At 45.8% G+C, this 20,202-nt stretch overlaps 1 protein-coding gene across 3 annotated transcripts in view; it reads right to left on the bottom strand.

Moving 5' to 3' along the window:
- Positions 1 to 933: 933 nt before the first annotated feature.
- LOC139752051 (uncharacterized) overlaps positions 934 to 20,202 on the bottom strand; it is a 233,328-nt gene continuing 214,059 nt past the window's right edge. Inside the window, exons 6-7 of one of the 3 annotated variants that reach the window (XM_071667876.1) lie at positions 8,742 to 10,874; positions 3,148 to 3,287 (exon numbers count right to left, since the gene is read on the bottom strand). In XM_071667876.1, coding sequence (XP_071523977.1) covers positions 8,859 to 10,874 — 2,016 coding nt within the window. In that variant the 3' untranslated portion in view covers positions 3,148 to 3,287; positions 8,742 to 8,858. Of the gene's footprint in view, positions 3,288 to 8,741; positions 10,875 to 13,837; positions 16,128 to 20,202 lie in introns of those variants that run through there. The other 2 variants (XM_071667878.1, XM_071667883.1) reach the window with 2 other exon arrangements.

Genomic DNA, 20,202 nt, shown 5'->3' on the forward strand with positions numbered 1-20,202 from the left:
TTTTCCCCGCTACTATGAATCCATGTAGTTATAGAATGAGATAGAGCTATGTGGTGGAAAGATATAGTGTATCCGACAGCAGGGTGAAGGTGGGTTATGATGAATATATTCATTCTGTTATATATGAGGTGGGGAGGTAGTTTCAGTGTATAAAATATCTTTTAAGTCGGGGTTATAGTAATAATGGAGATCGACTTTGTTAACTTAATCTCAATAAACAGTCACAATGTGACGGGGCTCAAAATTATTACATATTAAAAATCCAATTTTCATGGGTTTTACGAAAGTGTTGCAGGAGTTTACTAGTAGGTACCAGGATGAGGTACATATGGAAGTAGATATACAATGATACATTCCTCATTACGAGTAAAACTAGTTTTTCATTAGACTACAGACGAAGGAATCTGTTCTGCAGTTTGTATGTTAAACACTTGCCGGTATTTAACAATGACAAATGAAGATGATGGTGTTCGTAGGTATGGAGACTGAATAATGGGAAGAATATGGAGAGAACACTGATGTGGAGAGGAAGGAAAACATGAAAGCTAGGGAAGCTGGAAACCTCAAGAGGACCCACCCGGTTGCTGACGTTAACATAAACCTAAAAAGAATTCGTCCAAATTTCACGTGGATTGTTATGTTTTTCAACAGGAAATAGCCATATTTCATAAACACACTCCGAATAAGTAGCATGAAGAGACAAGAGAAAGCAGATACTTTTTCAAGAAGCTTTTAACACAAAGATGTGTTCATCCCAGGACAATTTGGCATAATTCTGACTCAAGAATGTTGTGGATAAATGCTGCTTATGTGTTGCTAATGAAAGGTTGCACTTCATTGTAGAACATCTGAATGTTTAGGACATAGTAAAAATGTTATCTACATATCATAAGTAGATACACAAACGCAGTGTACTATCCCCATTTCCTTAATCCCTTGAGCGCGACGATACAACCTCTGCCGTGTCATGAACTGCTCATTTGACCTGAACCCTAAAGTTCAGCTCAGAGGCAAGACTGTCTTACCTAAGAGTCGTGCCATCGTGCTCAAGAGGTTTAGTACTAGATTTCATCACTCATAATCACTACTGGTAAAAGGATAAGTGATTCTCTTTAAAAAAAAATGTATTTACGGCTTATATACACCATTTCATATCAAAACGGTTCCAGCTTGCGTTGCCGGAGGTTTGTGTCGATTCACACAGCAGTAGCACCGCCACTCCCGCCAACTGCTGATAATCTAAGACTCCTGACCCCTCACTCACCCGCAGCATCGTCAGACATACCTAAAGACGATTAATAATTAATATCCAACACCCTGAAGGATACGACTCGCATTTCATCGCCGGGACAAAGTTGTTTTCACTGCAGAATTTGTAGCTGAACGATCTGGTATGGTACGCTGGCCGTCTGGTCGTACTCCATACCCTCGACTCCATGCGGCACGGCTTGCACGGCCTGCACGGTCTGGCCGGCAGACAACCCGTCCACCTGCACGTACTGGACAGGCTGCATTTCTGTCACCTGGCCATCCACCACAGCGTCCACCAGTTGACCTTCCACAAGTCTACCCTCCACGACTGGCACCAAGGTGGCCTCTCCCGGGGCACGAGGCACCCCTCCTGCCACGCTCATGACCGTAACGGCGGGTGGACGTGGCTGGATGGTTGCGGCCGAAGCGTTCACGGTCGCAAGGTAGGGAGTGGATGACACAGCCACAGCCGTGGCAGGCGCGCTAGTCACATATGCCGGGATGGGCGCTGCAGTTACTGGTCCTTCTGATATGGTGGTGGTAGCGGTGGTGGTGGTGGTGGTGGTGGTCAGGACGTCAGTTGAACCCACACCTGTGCTCTCGCGATGTTGGTGACGGATGTGGCTCATGAGAGTATTGGGACGAGGAAATCTAGCGTCACAGTGCGGGCACTTGTGGGGTCGTTGGCCAGTGTGAGATCGCTTATGGTAGGTCAGATCCCCCTGCTTCAAGAATGTCTTCTGGCATTGGTCACACTTGTACGGCCGTTCGTTCCGATGAGACCGAAGGTGAAGCTTCAATTCACTAGGGTAGGGATAGGCTTTGCCGCAAAGATGACAGAGGTTTGTGTAAGATCGTCGATCAGTATGATGCCGCTTAATGTGATACGATAATCGACCAGAGGAGAAAAACACCTGAGGACAAAGTTTACACTGAAGACGAACCATGTGCGTGTGAATCTCGTTGATATGCACATTGAGCGAATCCAACGTTTTCAAACGAGCGCCACAAAATTCACACGGATAACCCTGTCTCCGATGACATCGCAGGTGGTCAGTGAGGGCCTTACGGGACGCCAGCGTCCGGGAGCATACCGGACAGGTGTAGGTTCCAGCGGATTCATTGGGATGCGCTCGTTCCATATGCCGTTGTAAACTTACTTTGGACTTGCATGTTACATGACAGACAAAACATTCATTCTTCTGGCCGGGAGTGGTCACTGCATCACCTTTCCGTCTGTGTGGACAAGTATGATGGTCACGGGCATGAGGAGTGGGGAAAGCGAGGTTGCAGGTGGGGCAAGACCACGGGTAATGCTCCGGATGCTGTAGATAGCGGTGCCGAGCTAGCCTGGACGCTGTAGCAACCACTTTATTACACACGTCACATCTCACAGGTTGACTGCTGCTGTCCTCGCCCTTGGGGCTCTTCTCTTCCTTTAAGGACTCCTCACTCTTTAGGAAGGACTGAAGGAGGTGTGGATGCATTCGCTCCACATGGACCTCCATGGCGAAAGAAGCATCTAGCCTTACAGCACATATCAAACACTCGTTCTCCCCATGCAGGTGGATCTTCGCGTGGGACTGGATATCCCCGCCGACAGGCTCGCCACACGAATTGCACACTATATCCCCAGCGTTTGCCATCGGCATAGATTTAGAACTATCTAAAATTCTCTCCTTGGGAACGTCACCACAGTGCACCAGCCTCTGGTGACGAGCAAGGCGGGATGAGCAGGTGTAAGAACACTCACACTGGGGGCATCTGAAGGCTCCCGCTACGTGCGACAAGACGTGCTCAACGTGTTCTATCTTGGAGTTGGATTTTACACCACACGTGCACACCAGATCTTCTAGTTTTAGATCAATGGTAAGTCTGTCTGGATGAGTGGAGTTTGTGGATGTATCGAGTGTGTGGTCGGAGCCTCGCTGGCGCCTGGAGCCCTGCAACGTGTCATCCTCAACCTCCTTGTCCACCTTCACAGTCATCCACGTGTTCCCTTCTGTCAGCGACATCCCGGAAGATGCGCTGGGTTCCTGCAAGATAAAGAGAATAATCAAATACATTACCAGCTTCTACCAATCGTCGAACTTTATTTTTCTTAAGTGGTTTTATGTGCCGTCATTCCCCTTACGGATCATACGATACAAAATATTTTCTGACACAAGTTCAGCATTTTTTTTTCCTAACAAAATGCGTCTTCTTTAAAGGCTGAAATTTTTGAAAGTGCGAAGTATACGAGAGGTGAAGTTATGTAAATTTTGAGAAAGTATGAATGTCATAAGATGCGAAGCTGGACAGAGCCTGTGCAATATTGTGTATGTGGATGGTGGGGGCAGGATAGAAAGATTATCAAGGTTAACAATTCGAAGAGTCGCTGTGGAAGCGAGACTGAAAAGAGGATATCTGAAGTTTAAAGGAAACTGAATCTGTACATTACATGTAGTACAGTCTTTTTAGCCTACTCTGTACGGTATACAATAGGAAAGTGACTGATCGCGTTAAAAGGGCTCGTGAATCCCTTGTTGGTGAAGAACAAGGTGAATTTAGGAAGTGTTGAGGGTGTGTCAATTGTCTAAACTTTTGCACATGGGTAAGCTGTGGAGATCGTTTTAAAGAAAGAAGAAGTGTGAGCAACATTTCATGAATTTAGAAAACGCATAAAGTGACCAGCATAGCAAATCGGGGACTTCTTACTCTCCGTTTATATGATGGACAAGGAAGACGAATCATATGGGACTCTATAATGAAAGTAGTGTGTGAGAGAGAGCAAGTGATAGTATGAGGGCTTTGAAATATGTTTGTGCGAGTGAGTCAAGGTTGTGTACTGTCACCGTGGTTATTCAATTTTTTTCTTTTGGATGGGGCATTGAGACGAAAGCTAGTTGGGGCGGATGTAATATAGTGCCTAACCATGAAGAAGCAGAATGGAAGTTGCTACAGTAGAAGGCGGATGTTGCTATATCGATGACATCAGAGGAGATGATGTAAGAGGGAGGAGGATGCTGAAAAAGGAAATAAAAGTATGATGCTGGTATTGGAAAAAGAGGAGGAGACGTCTGACTGTAAAATAAGGTTGTACTGGTTTTTTTTTCTGCAAAAAGTGGTTAATATACAGAGCACTTCTACCTACCCATCCCGCTGGCAACCAAGAGGATACGGAGTTCACAAAAGGTCCAGGGACTGGGCCTGAATCATTAAGTCACACAATAAAAGAAATGTTTACAACGAATGGAAAACGATGAAATTAATTAATTAAATAACAAGTTACATAGTGATTGAACTGTTCACAAAGGCTAATCCTAATCATAGGAGTATATAGCAAGATATAAGTGAATGCAATATGTACAAGTGATTTGCATACAATAGGCATAGTTTGTATAATTTTCAAGGATCTCATGATGAATATTGTTATGGATGAAGTGCTTGCACATATCTTGTAATGTTCGTGAGAATTATCTCGGAATTCGCTAATTCTACAACAGTTAAGGACATAATGTTGCAAGTTACCAGAGTAATTCTGCTGGCAAAGTTTACATTTGGTCTATTTGTAATCGGCAGAAGGGGCAACATCAACATGTTTTCTGATATTGGCAGAGGAACCATATATATATATATATATATATATATATATATATATATATATATATATATATGTGTGTGTGTGTGTGTGTGTGTGTGTGTGTGTGTGTGTGCGTGTGTGTGTGTGTGTGTACTTCCCACGTATTCTCTGCGTGTCGTAAAAGGCGACTAAAAGGGAAGGAAGCGGGGGATGGGGGGGGGGATCCTCTCCTCCAGTTTTTACTTTTCCAAAAGGAACAGGGAAGGGAGCCAAGTACAGATTTTCATTCTCAGGCTCAGTCCTCTGTTCTTAATGCTACCTCGCTAACGCGGGAAATGGCAAATATGTATTGGGGGGGGGGGGGGGGATATATATATATATATATATATATATATATATATATATATATATATATATATATATATATATATATATATATTATTGCATGATATTATGATGGTAGATGGATGTGCTTGTGTTGATTTCACTTCGCCCCAAGTCCAAAATATATTGTTCATGTCGTATCCTTCAAGGCATATCTAATTCATCAGTCGCATCATCCACTAAGTCCAATATGTGAGGGAATCTAAAGAAACTGCACTCCACTCCACCATGGGTAATTCTGTTATACCTGTGTCGCGCTTGACAAAAGCATATTACAGTCAAGCTAAAGGGAGTTTAAAGCAGTTAGTTCGGAAAGAGAGTCACAATCAGACAGTCTTTCTTAGAAACATTAACAAACTTTAGGACAATGAGATTATCAAACATTTCAGCTTGGAGTGTGGATGCTTCATTATTGATCCTGACTCTCCACTTTAGACTGGAACCATCCATGTGTGTGTTACAACAGCACTGCCGGCAGCATGGTGAGGATCTGGAAGTTGTGGTTAAGGTTAAATATCTGGAAAGTTGGTTTAGTTAAGATAGTTATGAAAATACTAAAGTTAAGAGCAATGCAAGGGGAAAAAACTAGGGTGCGCTGAGAGCCTTGAAAAGATAAAAGTAAGCGTATGGAGTGAAAGAAGCTTGCACAAAGGATTAGACAGCCATAAGGACAGCAAAGATGGATAATTTGCGTGGTATAGTTGGAATTAGGAAGATAGATAAAATGAAGAATGAGAATACGAGACAGTTCTCTGGTATGAATAGATCATTAGGAAGGCGCTTGAATGAGTGTTTTACGAAAGGATGAACATGTACGGCAGATAGTAGCCGGTCAAGGTACGAGGCAAACTACGAAGATGGAAAGATGTAGAGAACTGATTAAGGCCATAGATATTTCAGATGAATATGTTCGAAGAGTGACTGGAGAAGTAATGAAATGAAAGCGTTTTGTGTATGGAGTTGGTTTGAATGGAATTGACGAATCGACTTAGTGTGTCAAGTGAACAGAAATGAACACTTTTGTAAGTAAGAAGGTCCATGTTCTACTTTAGTACACTGGGTATATGAGTTGATTATGCGTAAGTGATGCTACAGGGGCTGCATGTTCCTGACCCACCCCATTGAAGTGGAAACGTAGTAATTATGACATGACTGAAGTATGGTGAATGATCATGCACGTAATATACTCAACTGATATAGAAAAGCTGAAGCGGATATTATCAGTCAGGATGGTTGCATTCATTAAAAGATGACGACATGAATGACAGTAACATGACACAAGACTTGAATGATGCAGAAGACGAGAAAGAAACTATCCTCAAAATTCAGAATAAGGCATAGTGAAAGCAGATCTGGGTTTCACGGACATCGTGGGGAAATTGTGCGGTAAAGAAGTAAGTAACGAAGGAGAAAATAAGAAAAGCGAGAGGGTATTGTGATGATTAGCACTCGGTAGCACCCCTGGCTAGCAATATTCTCCGACACACCTTAACCTCTCACCCTTACACACACACACTACCTTACTCTCCTACCGCCACAGCCCATCTTACTCTCCTGGACACCTGCCTCACACGGTGCTTGTTTACAGTCATGCCACTCACGACTCCAGACACTTGCTCCCCACAATGCTCATCTGCATTATACTTCAATCCTATTCTCCTGCATTCTAGCTTCACTATATTCACTGCCACCACACTCCCCTTTACCCAGTACGACTTACCTGCCCCACACTCCTTACCTGCCCCACACTTCTCATCTGCTCCACACTCCTTACCTGCCCCACACTCCTTACCTGCCCCACACTTCTCACCTGCCCCACACTCCTTACCTGCCCCACACTCCTCACCTGCTCCACACTTCTCACCTGCCCCACAATCCTCACCTGCTCCACATTTCTCACCTGCCCCACACTTCTCGCTTGCTCCACAGTCCTTACCTGCCCCAAACTCCTCACCTGCCCCACACTTCTCACCTGGCCCACAGTCCTTACCAGCCCCACACTTCTCACCTGCCCCACACTCCTCACCTGTCCCACACTCCTCGCCTGCTCCACAGTCCTTACCTGCCCCACACTCCTTCCCTCCTCCACACTTCTCACCTGCCCAACACTTCTCGCCTGCTCCACAATCCTTACTTGCCCCACAATCCTTACCTGCCCCACACTTCTCACCTGCCCCACACTTCTCACATGTCCTACACTCCTCATCTGCCCCACACTTCTCACCTGCCCCACACTCATCATCCGCCCCACACTTCTCACCTGCCCTACACTTCTCACTTGCCCCACACTCCTCACCTGTCCCACACTTCTCACCTGCCCCACACTCTTCACCTGCCCCACACTCCACACTTGCCCCACACTTCTCACCTGCCCCACACTTCTGACTTGCCCCACACTCCTCACCTGCCCCACACTCTGCACCTACTCCACACTTCTCACCTGCCCCACACTTCTCACTTGTCCCACACTCCTCACCTGCCCCACACTTCTCACCCCCCCACACTCCTCACCTGCCCCACACTTCTCACCTGCCTCACACTCAACACCTGCCCCACACTCCTCACCTGCCCCACACTCCTCACCTGCCCCACATTTCTCACCTGCCCCACATTTCTCACCTGCCTCACTTCTCATCTGCCCCACGCATCTTACCTGCACCACACTCCTCACCTGCCCCACACTCCTCACCTGCCCCACACTTCTAACTTGCCCCATACTTCTCACCTGCCCCACACTTCTTACCTGCCTTACACTCCTCACCTTCCCCACACTCCTCATCTGCCCCACACTCCTCATCTGCCCCACTCTTCTCATATACATGCTACTCATCATTATATCAGACACAATACTCACCTGTGTTTATACCACATATTATCCATCTTCATTCCTCCCTATTGTACATACAAGCCTTCCTTTAACGCTCTCGTATTCAGTTTTCATGCATACTTATGCTTCACATTACTCACCCCACACTCCTGGCTCCCATTATTCACCATCACCCATGACTGCTAGTACTCATCCAGACTCCTGTCCCAAAATACTCACCCACACCTCAGATTCAAATTATTTACCACGTATTCCTGAATGACATTGTAACTAACATCAGTCACACACAGTCCTGACTCCAATCATATGGACTCCTCATGATTCACATTACTCATCTACACTCCTGCCTCACATTTCTCACCTTCACCCCTGACTTACATTACTTACATACTCTCCTATCTCGCATTGGTCATCAATGAGACAACAGGGCACATTAGGTACAGCATAATTTCTGACAGTAATTTTTTCTTCATATTGGATCGAACGACAATTAATTCGCTACTCGTCTCCATTTTTTTTTTTCTCATACAGATCATGTCTTCGTTTCTCTTTGCATCTTTCCTACACATAGCATTTCATAACAAGTAGCGAGGGTATGCTCATTGATCCTTAGTTGTTGGTACTGCACCTATCAAAAGATCACATAAGAGTTCGTCCTGGATAACAAAACACCAGGATTTTACTCACAATTTCTTATTATTACTATAACTTATTTACTGGAAGAAGCTGTATCCAGTTGTGGCAATTAGCGGGGAAGATATGGCCGTAAACGTATCACAGAGAGCATGTAGCACCAAGCCTTGAGGGACCGTGATGACAGGGCGGGTGATAGGTTCACAACTGAGGGTCCGGTCTCCAGCCGGACGCTTCCTCCACAAATTGAACGTAGATGACCTGCACGGGTTGTGAGGCCTGGCTGGCATCACCCTCACCACCCCTGATCCCACCGTCACCCCCATCCCCGCTCCCAACCACACCATCGTCAGCACCGCGCTCGTCTGTCGCCTCAAGCAGCAAGCCGGGACCCATTTCCAATAGTTCTCCACTACTTAGGTCCTCAACCACTTGCGACAGCTCCAGCTGGCCTTCCAGCTGGCTGTTGTCCAGGTCGGTGACTGCTAACTGTTGGACAGGTAATTCTGAGGATGTCAGCTGCTGTAATTCCGGCTGAAGGCGTTGCTGCGGCTGCGTTAGTGGGGATGCCACAACAGCGGTGTCAGGGAACACCTGCAAAGGGTGCGTTAGGTCTGGAGAGTTAGGTAAATTAGTGTTGGCGAGGACCCCTGCTGCCGGCGGGGCGCCACCGCTCGCTCTCTCGGATGCGTGGTCCCCTTCCTCTCCTGCCTGGATCATCACCGATGACGTGAGTTCGTCAATCTTCTTCTTAGAATATTTCAATCGTTTTCCTTTCTTTACTGTTGTGTGTTTCAGCATATGTTTGCGGAGGCCAAGAGGTCGAATGAAGGCCTCTGGGCACAACTTGCACTGGTGGGGTCTCTCGCCCGTGTGTGACCGCCGATGATACGTTAAGTCAACCGCCTTTAAGAAAGTTCTGTTGCAAAAGTCGCATTTAAAATCACGCTGGTTACGGTGTGCCTTGAGGTGTCTCTGTAGCTCTACGTTATGCACGTAGCCTTTGCCACACAAATCACAAAGGTGCTTCCGAGGTCCGTGCTGCCGCTTCTGGTGACCAGTAAGACTAGTGCGGGAGTAGAATTCCTTGTCACATTTGTCACACTTATGAGTCTTTTCCTTGGTGTGAACTGCATTGATGTGTTTACTGAGGTAGCGGCTGCCCACCTGCGCGCCACAAAAGCCACACACAGCAGTGCCGGGGTGGCGACTGGAGCGGTGACAGGCGAGAGCTTTTCCCGTGTGAAACGTTTCTTGGCACACCTTACAACTAAAGGCGGCGGGCAAGCCCAGGCGGTCTCCGTGGTGCACTTTGATGTGGGAGTGGAGGGCGTCGACTGTGGGTTTCACGGCGCCGCAGTACTGACATGGGAATTTTGTAAACTCCGGGTGAAGCTGACAAGCGTGGTGATGCAGGTGAGACATGCGGGAGAACCTGAGGGGGCAAGCAGGACATTGCAGCTCCCCCACCGCGTGGCGTCGCTCATGCTCTCTTGCGCTGGCCTCTATGCTGAAGCGTCGTCCACACACCCGACACTGATGGGGAAACATTCCTGGGTGGTTGGCACGGAGGTGGATGTACAGGCTTGACACAGAGCCACACTCTACGCCACACGTCTCACAAGTCGTCTGGTTCTTCCGCATCAGTCGACGTTTACGGCCCCGCCGTGTTTTACAGCCTATCTTTGTCTTTCTACCAGCACTACTTGTGGTAGCGGCAGCTATATCTTTATTTTCCATGTGGTATTCTTTCTCCACCTTAATCCAGTCTCTTACTGGGGCTTCTGTCCCTTCCTTCTTGGGTTCTACAACAGCGATATCATCCATGCTGTGTCCTGTTGACAGGCAATGCAGCTCAGCCAGTACTCTGCTACTGAAGGTCTGATGACAGTATCCACACATAATGGTGGCTGCTATGGCCACGGAGGATTCACTGCTAACCCGGCTTGGAAGCGCGTTCTGCCGCAGTGTCTGTAAGCAGGGGTCACAGGCAGTGTTGTCTTCGTAGGTTAGGAAACGTCTGCTGCAACGCTGACAGTGTCGTTCATTCTGATGGTCCCTGTGCAGCTTTGCAAGGTGCTGTGCCAGCTGTGTGGTGTCCATAAAGATGGTGGGGCAGTGCGGGCACTTCCTGAAGGCAGCAGGGACGGTGACGATGCGGCGGGTGGGGGCAGGGGGCTGCGCTCCCGACACAACACCATGCTGCCTCGCTTCCACCTGAAATACACCAGGATGGTCAACAGCCTCCCCTCACCGCTTAGTTTTGTTGTCATCTAAATCTTCATCTCTATTCAGTATCCTCATTCCTTCATGAGACTAACATACCCATCTATATTGGTTTTTAGTAACATAAGAACCAAAAATCACTATCCCTTATATGATAAAAGACTGTCTAAAATGTAACAAAACTGTCATGTCATAATGCATCCCAGGTAAGATACAGTGTACTTGCAGCAGTAAAGTTCCCAGCGATAATCACACTAAAATGAACTCATTTCCGTAACTAACATTTTCTTTTTCTTTTGCGATAAGCATTACGTTTCCGAATCGCACGAACCTCCGCTCGATACTACATGTAGGTAAATGAGACCGATTTCCGCTAAGCCTATATATAGATTAGGATTACCGATGGTTATAAAAAGAATTGGCAATCTGTTTTCAATAAAACTCTTGTAATTTATTATCACCAATGCACACCACAGAGTATTTTCATCCAACTGGAGAACAAGAGGTGAAGCGTAATGCGAGTTTCTCCGCCACAGCACCTGGGAATCCTGTGGTACCAGTAAAGCCAAGAGGTGGGTGTTCTGCAAGGGCTCGCGAAACATCTTACGATCATTGTTTATGGTATGATCAAGATTATGGTAGATCAAACTTTCCACTACTGTGTATGAAGATATACGTCCCTGTAATCTTCGAAAATAACCAGGCCGACAGTTCGAAAGAGGCTTCGATTTCTCAAGTCATTTCTTCTAACGTGAAGTCCGTAATCCTGCCTCCCTTCTGTTGAAACCACGTTGAAAAGCTTGTAATGAAGTAATCATGCACACTAAGAACAAATATTACGTTATTGTAGCAGTCATACCGCTATTGGTTTGATTGTTTATGTCCATTACATGGAGAACTCAAATTCTAAAGGTTATGTGAATATCGCCCGTTACTATATTTGTAAGATATCCAAGTGGAAATTTGCTTCTTACTCTAATTCATCACTTGCCTGAGTTATCGAGTGGTCGCAAAGCAAAATTTCTGAACACATCACAACTAGATGTGATCATATTTAAAACCTAGATTGAAGATAAAGTAGTTTTCCAGATGGCTACTGCTTTGTGGGGGGTAATCGGGATTTTCTTGTATACTCATTTAAGCTAGATCAGGATATGTAAGAATATCCCTATGGCATTAATCATCCTTTTTATCGACTGGTGTCGAGTAAAACTCGTGTGAGAAAATATCCACAGCCTATTTGAGCTAGGTACTAGCTTGAGAGGTAGGCCTGCCATACCGCTAGACCCCATAAAGATTGCAATTTTATGTCTCTTCTGCTGTTAGTCAAGTAAACTTACATGGCTGTTGTTAAACGTACAGGCATTAAAATTCTACCAACCCGAGTAAAACAAAAAGACATGGTAAACAGTCACAAGACTGGACATTTGAGGACTTTGCAACGTTGGATCATTTTTTCCTTTGCATTGCAAATGATATCTTTACTGAGGTTGTATGGGATCAAATTTCTGTCAAAGTTTGTTCGTGTAGAGTTTGGGCCTGAGCAGATCCACTGTTTTTCTGTATTCTGCAAACCACGGTTCAAAATGCACGGGCGTTGGCAAATTGAAATATTTTCATGGTTAAATACGTTGTATTTTGTACTGAGTAATCAGTTATTTCACCTGTTCGTATCCCTGTATCTACTTCATTACTGGTTTTTAAGTTTGCTCAACGTAATCATATTACTACTGATGCAAAATTAACAAAAACGTACAGGTGTTCAGGAAAAACCCGGCGCAAACATCTTTGAACAGTTGTATCGATATGTGAGTGTTAGTCCATCATCCGCCTTGAACCAGATCATTCTCTCCATATGTCCAAACCATATCAGCACATCCTCTTCAACTTTCTCAACTAAACTCATTTCATTACCACACCTTGCTCTTACCCATTTACTACTTACTTGATCAAACCACCTCACACCACATATTGTCCTCAGGCATTTCATATCAACACATCCACCCTCTTCCGAAAGACATCCACAGCCCACTCCTTGCATCCATATAATATTGCTGGGACTAATATATCTTCAAACATACCCATCTGTGCCCTTCCAGATAACGATCTCTTTCCTCACATTCTTCAGGGCTCTCATAAACTTCGCCCCCTATGACTCGCTTAAGCCTCCATGGTTCCGTTCGCTGCCTAGAGCCTTCGCCCCCTAACCCACCCTATGACTTCCTTAAACTTCCATGGTTCCATTCGTTGCCATATCCACTTCTAGGCATTTAAAACGATTCACTTCCTTCAAATTTTCTCCATTCAAACTCACCACAATTAACCTGTCCCTGAACCCTACTAATAACCTTGTTTTTTACTCACATTTACTCTCAACTTACTCCTTTCACAAACTCATCCAGACTGTCTCCAAAATATGCAGTTTCTAATACTAATCTGCATTTCATATCCAACAAATTCACCCTCCTCCGCATAGCCTCATCTATAGCCCACGCCTTGCATCCATATGACATTGCTGGGACTACTATACCTTCAAACCCATTTTTGCTCTTCCAGATAACGATCTCTTTCCACACATATAAACCTGCAGAAAACCCAACAAAAATAAACAGGTTCCATTTTCCCTTAATATAAACCGTCGCCGACGTGCAAACCCACCACTTCACAGCAAAACGAAAAAAAAATCCATAATTCTATAACTCGATGCGAATGGTGATATCTTACAGGTATGGAAGAGCGTTACTACAGGTATCTAAGAACACTGCTGATCCATATGCACTTTTAAAAATAACCATCCCATTAAATGGATTTTAGAGTTTCTTTTCGAGAGGAAAGACCCCGAGCCTAAAATTGGCACGTGAAAAAATGGTTATTCATAGTTATAGTCTGCTTGTGATATTTCTGAACGAAACAACAGTGCCAAGGGAAGGAATATTCAAACAGTTTCCCTGGCATCTACAAGTTTTATTTTGTCATATCACATTAACACAGTACAAAAATAGAAAATAAACTTTACAATATATAACATAAACAGGGGGGATTAATTACAGCCATTAACTAATCCGTTATTATTACAAGTGTTATGTAAGGCTGGTCAAACCACATTTTTTTCTTTTTCACACGGTGAACAATTTCGAGAACAGGAAATAAAAAAAAATGTCACAGAGCCTCTATATACCACGCCAAGAATTCAGATCGATGGAGAGGGATACACCCGTGCTATCGTCAACTATTTTGTGGATCATGTCTGTGTTCTCTGACCCTTCCGGCGTCCTACAGGTTCTGTGCAAAGTACAGAAGCTTCTCAGGTGTCCAGACACTTACCTGTTCGACTGATTGTCCTATTTCCCAGGTATGGGTACACCAACATGGTAATCAGTTCACCAGTTGCTGCTGTCTCTGGTTGTTTTCGCGTATACTCGTTTTTTCTTCGCTGTCATCCAGGTATTGTAATCAACATCTGAGGTTAATATCACTTGGCTGGATGTCAACACCGCCACAGTAAGCTTAAGTAACCTACTTTTCTTGACAATGACCGATAGATAACGTGTTCTTCCAGGAGCAACCAGGGAGTTCGTCATTAGAACACAGTAGGTAATGCATTCATTTTTTTTCTCTTTTCTAATGATAGTGTTCATAAACCACTAAATTTCCAATGTACTGACATCCCACCGTATCTCCATCAACCAGAAGTTACCGAGTGAATACGTCCTCGCACCATAGCTGACTATAATGCATGATACAAGTCAGCTGAGGGTGTCAATGGTGTTGGGTGTGGTTACGTGACTGTGTGCTAGTAATGTAAGTTGAAGGAACGGAATCGGCGGGGTCGAGACGTGTCTCCTGGGGAGGCAGAAGCTCCGCCACCGTGTATTGTTCGTCGGAACTCGGACGGAAGTAGGCGATCGTATGCAGCGGTTGCGTGGCCTCATAAGAGCGCGTAAGGCTGTGGTCTTCGATTCCAGAACGGAAGTATGTAACGCTGTGAATAGGCTGTGAGCCTGGAACACTGACTACCACAGGTGCCGTCATCTGCACCACGGTGCTTTCGCCCAAGGAATACACTGCGGTCATGCTCATTTCACCACCCTCCGACACTTGCGGCGGCGCCTCTGTCCCAGCTGGTGAAATATCTTCAGTTAAATTTGTCTGATCCTCCAGGATCTGTGGTACCTGCACAGTGGCCAAGATTCCTTCCCTTTTCGGTAGCACGGCGCCGTGACGGGTCTGACCAAGCGAGTTCCGGGAAGAGGGCTCTGGTGTGTGTAGCCTCTTCCTGTATTTGCCATGGTACTCCACCCGGTGCACTCGACGCACATGTTTGGCTAAACCATTAGGCTTCATGAAAGTTCGTCCACACAACTGGCATACGTGAGGCCGCTCTCCTGTGTGTAGTCGGCGGTGATACATGAGTGCCGACGAAATCTTGAAACTGAGGCCACAGAATTCGCACACGAACTTCTTAACGTTATGGTGGACGCCAGTGACGTGGGTACGGAGGTCAGATGGTGTTATAAACTTCTTACCGCACACCTCACACAGGTGGCGTCTTGCCTCCTGTCCCAAGTGATTCCTTTTGCGGTGACTAAGCAAGTTGGAAGCGTCATGGTATACTGCTGGGCAGTCAGGACAAGGGTAGGATATTTCTCTTGTATGACAATCATTTATATGTCGTTTAAGGCTATGCGGGACAATAAGTGTATTACACTCTGGGCAAGGGATCCGTTTGTGCGTAGCCAAATGACGAGTGTACACCGCTGTTCGTACCTGCTTGTGACACATACGGCACTCTCGAGTCTTAGCAGTGCGCCTCCCGACGGAGCTCCCTTCCTGACCCTCTCGCTGCTGCAGATGTATCTTGCGATGGTCCAGGTAAGCCTCGAAATCACCACTCATCTCCTCGCTACACTGGAGACATTTAAGAAATTTAAGGTCGAAGTGAGCTTTCTTAAAGTGATTCCTGAGGCTGACAATATTCTGGAAAACGAAGGAACAAGCAGGGCACTGCTTGCATAGGTAAGACGACACTGGGTTCTTCACATCCTGTTTCTCACCACTAGATGCCACAGACATTGTCTGTAGTTCATCAGCAGCTGCTGTTGTCGACGGTACCTCCTCTTTTACCTTATGCAGGAGGTGATCATAATTTGGATAGGCTCCTTGTGGGTCTTCATGAGGATGCATCCCAAAGCTGGTAGGAGCCACGGGCAAAAACCTCTGCGGTTGTTGGCTGGATGCCGCTTCCTGCAAGAGCAAGAGTCCTGATTCACACTTTCAGGAACAACAGAGGCACTTATGGAGATACATATCATTTACACCAACACCAGGTAAGCTTACAACTCCTCAGGGTGATACTTGCAGGACATGAATAATGTAAGGCCTAAAATTAAACGAGTAAATCTGTTTGGTGATGTGCCTAAATCATAACACTGACTAAATTCATTAGGATATAAATCTTTGAGCAGTATGATTTTTTCTACATGATGTATTAACCATTCCCTCACCCATGTCATGTAGCAGGGTTGTGTCCACAAGCTAAAACACTCTGTGGCAGGATATTTGCTTTCTTTGTATTAAGACTACTGCCTTGTGGCTCAACACAGAGCCAGCAGACTCACCAGCAGGCCAGAGATTTATATTTCTCCAGCTGAACTAAAATAGCTACAACGACTGCATTGTACCAGTGTTGGATTTCTCTACAGTTCCTTAGTAGAATAGATAACCTTAACAACAAGATGGCATTCTTGTTTATTCCTGATTTAACAAACTAGTCATTAATACGATCGTTTCAAGAACGCTTTACTCTTCAGAATTCCTTTATTTCTCGTCGCTACAACTTGATGAAATTCGTATCGACGAATGAGGCGTGCAGCGTAGGTCAGGGCGACCTACTTTTGGTGGCGGTGCTTAAAGCGTCCCTCAGTATGCACCCGCATGTGAAGGTTCCATAAACGTATATTAACAAAACACTTAAGAACAGAACTCGGATGTAAGAATTAGCCAAAGCGTGGAGGCGACGAAATTGGACGCAGAGATAATACAACAGTTCTTTCTCCTCTTAGTAAAGGCAAACATAAAAAATAATACGAAGAAACCTTCATCCATTGGTATTACTATCTCTCCCATCACTATTACCACAACTACTTCAATCAATTCTCCCACAGCGTCTACCATCACCTTTACTGCCATCACTACCATTACTTTTGCAGCCATCTGTGCCACTATCTCAGCCATCCTCTCTGCCACTACCTCTACTACCACCACCACCATCACGCCTAACACCACCTCTTCCCCCAACTACGTCACCACATCTAACCTCAATGCGTAGCCTTGTTTCCATATTTGTTTTTCGCTATTGGAGTGATAGAAATGGTGGAAGAGGTGATGGAACTATTAGTAGCAAAGGACCTGTCAGTAGTGATTGTGGAGGTGGTGCCATGTGGATGGATGGCATGGGTGGGGGTAGTATTTGTGGCAAAAGGGGTAGCAGCGAACGTTGTATGTATTGTGGTACTGGTGGTGGTAATAATGGTGACGGGGGTGATAAATGGTGACACAGATGGTGTCAGAAAGATTGACAGGTGAGGCACAGGTGCTGTAGATGTGGTGGCAGATGGCGGTGGTGGTGTTGGCAAAGGTACTGGCAGAGGAAGGTAGATGATTGATGGTACAATGGTGGAAGAGGTGGGAAAACTTGTAACGGCAGAGGTGGGAGCTTAGGTGGTAGTAAAGGCGTTAGTTGCAAAGGAAGTGAGAGGGGTGGTGGTACAGAGAGATGTTGGAAAAGGGGTTGGTTGCAGAAGTGACAAATGGTGAAAGAAGTGTCACATCGATGATGGAAGATGTTGGCAGTGGTAGTGGAAGAAAGGATGGAGATGGCAAAGGCGGTTCCAACGGGGGTGGCAAAGATGGTGGTAGAAGTGATGCATAGCTAGTGTTAGTAGTGGTGACAAAGGGGACAGCAGTGGGGGCGGTACAGGTGGCTGCAGATGTGATGCAAGAAGTAGTGGCAATGGAAGTGGCAACAGGGTGGTAGAGGTTGTAAATGAAATGATACAGATGGTGACAGATGGCTGAAGGGGTGGTGGCAGAGTTAGTGGCACAAATAGTTGCAGAAGATGTGGGAATGGTGGAGGTGACAGAGATGGTCTGCTGCAAAGGGGGAGGCTGAGGAAGTGACTGAGATATGGGAATAGATGATAGGAGAAGTGGCAGAACAGGTGACAGCAGAATTGGTGATGGGAGTGGTGGTTGCAACAGGAGTGGCAGCTGTGGCGGTAGGGATGGTGGCAATGATGAGAAGAGTGGTTGAAGTGGCGAGTGGCGAAGGGGAGAGCATTAATGGTGCACAGGTGGATGCACATCTCGTGGAAGAAGTAGTGGTAGTTGTAAAGGAGGAGGAGGGTGAAGGGTGTGTTGGCTCAGGTGACAAAGAGATCAATAGAGGCAGTGGCACAGGTGGCTATAGAGGAGGCAGCTGTGGTGGATGCAAATGGAATGGCATTAGTGATGTCAGAGATGGTGAAAGAGGAGGTTGCTGAGGAAGGAATTCATAGTAGCAGAGGAAGTGGTTGTGGCAAAGATGATGGTGGCACTGGTGGCAAAAATGATCGGCATTGAAGCTATATTCCTATGACCGATGGATGATATGGTGGTTGCTACAAAGTAGTTGGCAGGGTTGGTAGTAGGCACAAAGGCTGGCAGAGGTGGTGGCACAGGTGGCTGTAGAGGTGGTGGCAGTGGTGGATGCAAATGAGGTGGCAAAGATGATGAAAGAAATAGTGGAAAAGGTGGATGCAAGGGTGGTAATGGTGGTAACAGAAGGGATAGCAGAGGTGGTGGTATAAGTGGTGACTGCAAGGGGAGTGGCAGAGGCAGCAACAGAAATGGTGGGAAAGGTAATGGTAGAGGTGGTTGCGAAGGTGGTAGCACAAGTGTTTGTAGTGGTAATGACAGTTGCAAAGGGAATGGCAGAGGCAGTGGTAGGGATGCTGGCAATGGTGCTCAAGATGGTGGTGGCAGAGATGGTTGTAAGGCCAGTGAAAGAGTTAGTTCAGGTAACTGCATGTGGAAGAGATGGTAAAAGAGGGCATGTGCAATATGAGGTGGCACAGATTTTAGTGGATTCAACGAGAATGCAAGACAGTACTTCTCGTTTGTGGCAAAGTGATAATACATGTCAATTTCGATTTCTATAATTAGATCAATTGGGGTATTATGGAATATAATTATCAAGGAAACAGAGACTCATGGAGGCACAAATTCTTGGAGTGTATACTAAACTACTTTCTACACCAGCATATCACTGAACAACAAACTGATACACCATCATTACTAGACCTTATCTTCACAAAGATCAGTGAGCCTTAGAGGGTATATCCTCACTTGGCCCACCTGAAGGCGACTAAAAGGGGAGGGAATGGGGGGGGGGGGGGAGGGGCTGGAAATCCTCCCCTCCTGTTTATAATTTTCCAAAAGAAGGAAAGGAGAGGTGGGCCAAGTGAGGATATACCCTCTAAGGCTCGCGGATCTTTGTGAAGATAAGGTCTAGTAATAATGGTGTATCAGTTTGTTGCTCAGTGATATGCTGGTGTAGAAAGTAGTTTAGCTTATTCCCTGTGTGTCGTAGAAGGCAACTAAAAGGGAAGGGAGCGCGGGGGGGGGGGGCTAGAAATCCTCCCGTCTTTTTTTTTTTTTTTTTTCCAAAGAAGGAACAGAGAAGGGGGCCAGATGAGGATATTCCCTCAAAGGCCCAGTCCTCTGTTCTTAACACTACCTCGCTAATGCGGGAGATGGCAAATAGTATGAAAGAAAAGAATATATAGAGTTGTGCGCAGGAGGGTGGATGTGCTGGAAATGAGATGTTTGAGGACAATATGTGGTGTGAGGTGGTTTGATCGAGTAAGTAATGTAAGGGTAAGAGAGATGTGTGGAAATAAAAAGAGCGTGGTTGAGAGAGCAGAAGAGGGTGTTTTGAAATGGTTTGGGCACATGGAGAGAATGAGTGAGGAAAGATTGACCAAGAGGATATATGTGTCGGAGGTGGAGGGAACGAGGAGAAGTGGGAGACCAAATTGGAGGTGGAAAGATGGAGTGAAAAAGATTTTGAGTGATCGGGGCCTGAACATGCAGGAGGGTGAAAGGCGGGCAAGGAATAGAGTGAATTGGATCGATGTGGTATACCGGGGTCGATGTGCTGTCAATGGAATGAATCAGGGCATGTGAAGCGTCTGGGGTAAACCATGGAAAGTTGTGTGGGGCCTGGATGTGGAAAGGGAGCTGTGGTTTCGGGCATTATTACATGACAGCTAGAGGTCTG

This window comes from Panulirus ornatus, chromosome 12, assembly GCF_036320965.1.
Source record: "Panulirus ornatus isolate Po-2019 chromosome 12, ASM3632096v1, whole genome shotgun sequence".
NCBI classification, from domain to species: Eukaryota; Metazoa; Arthropoda; class Malacostraca; order Decapoda; family Palinuridae; genus Panulirus; species Panulirus ornatus.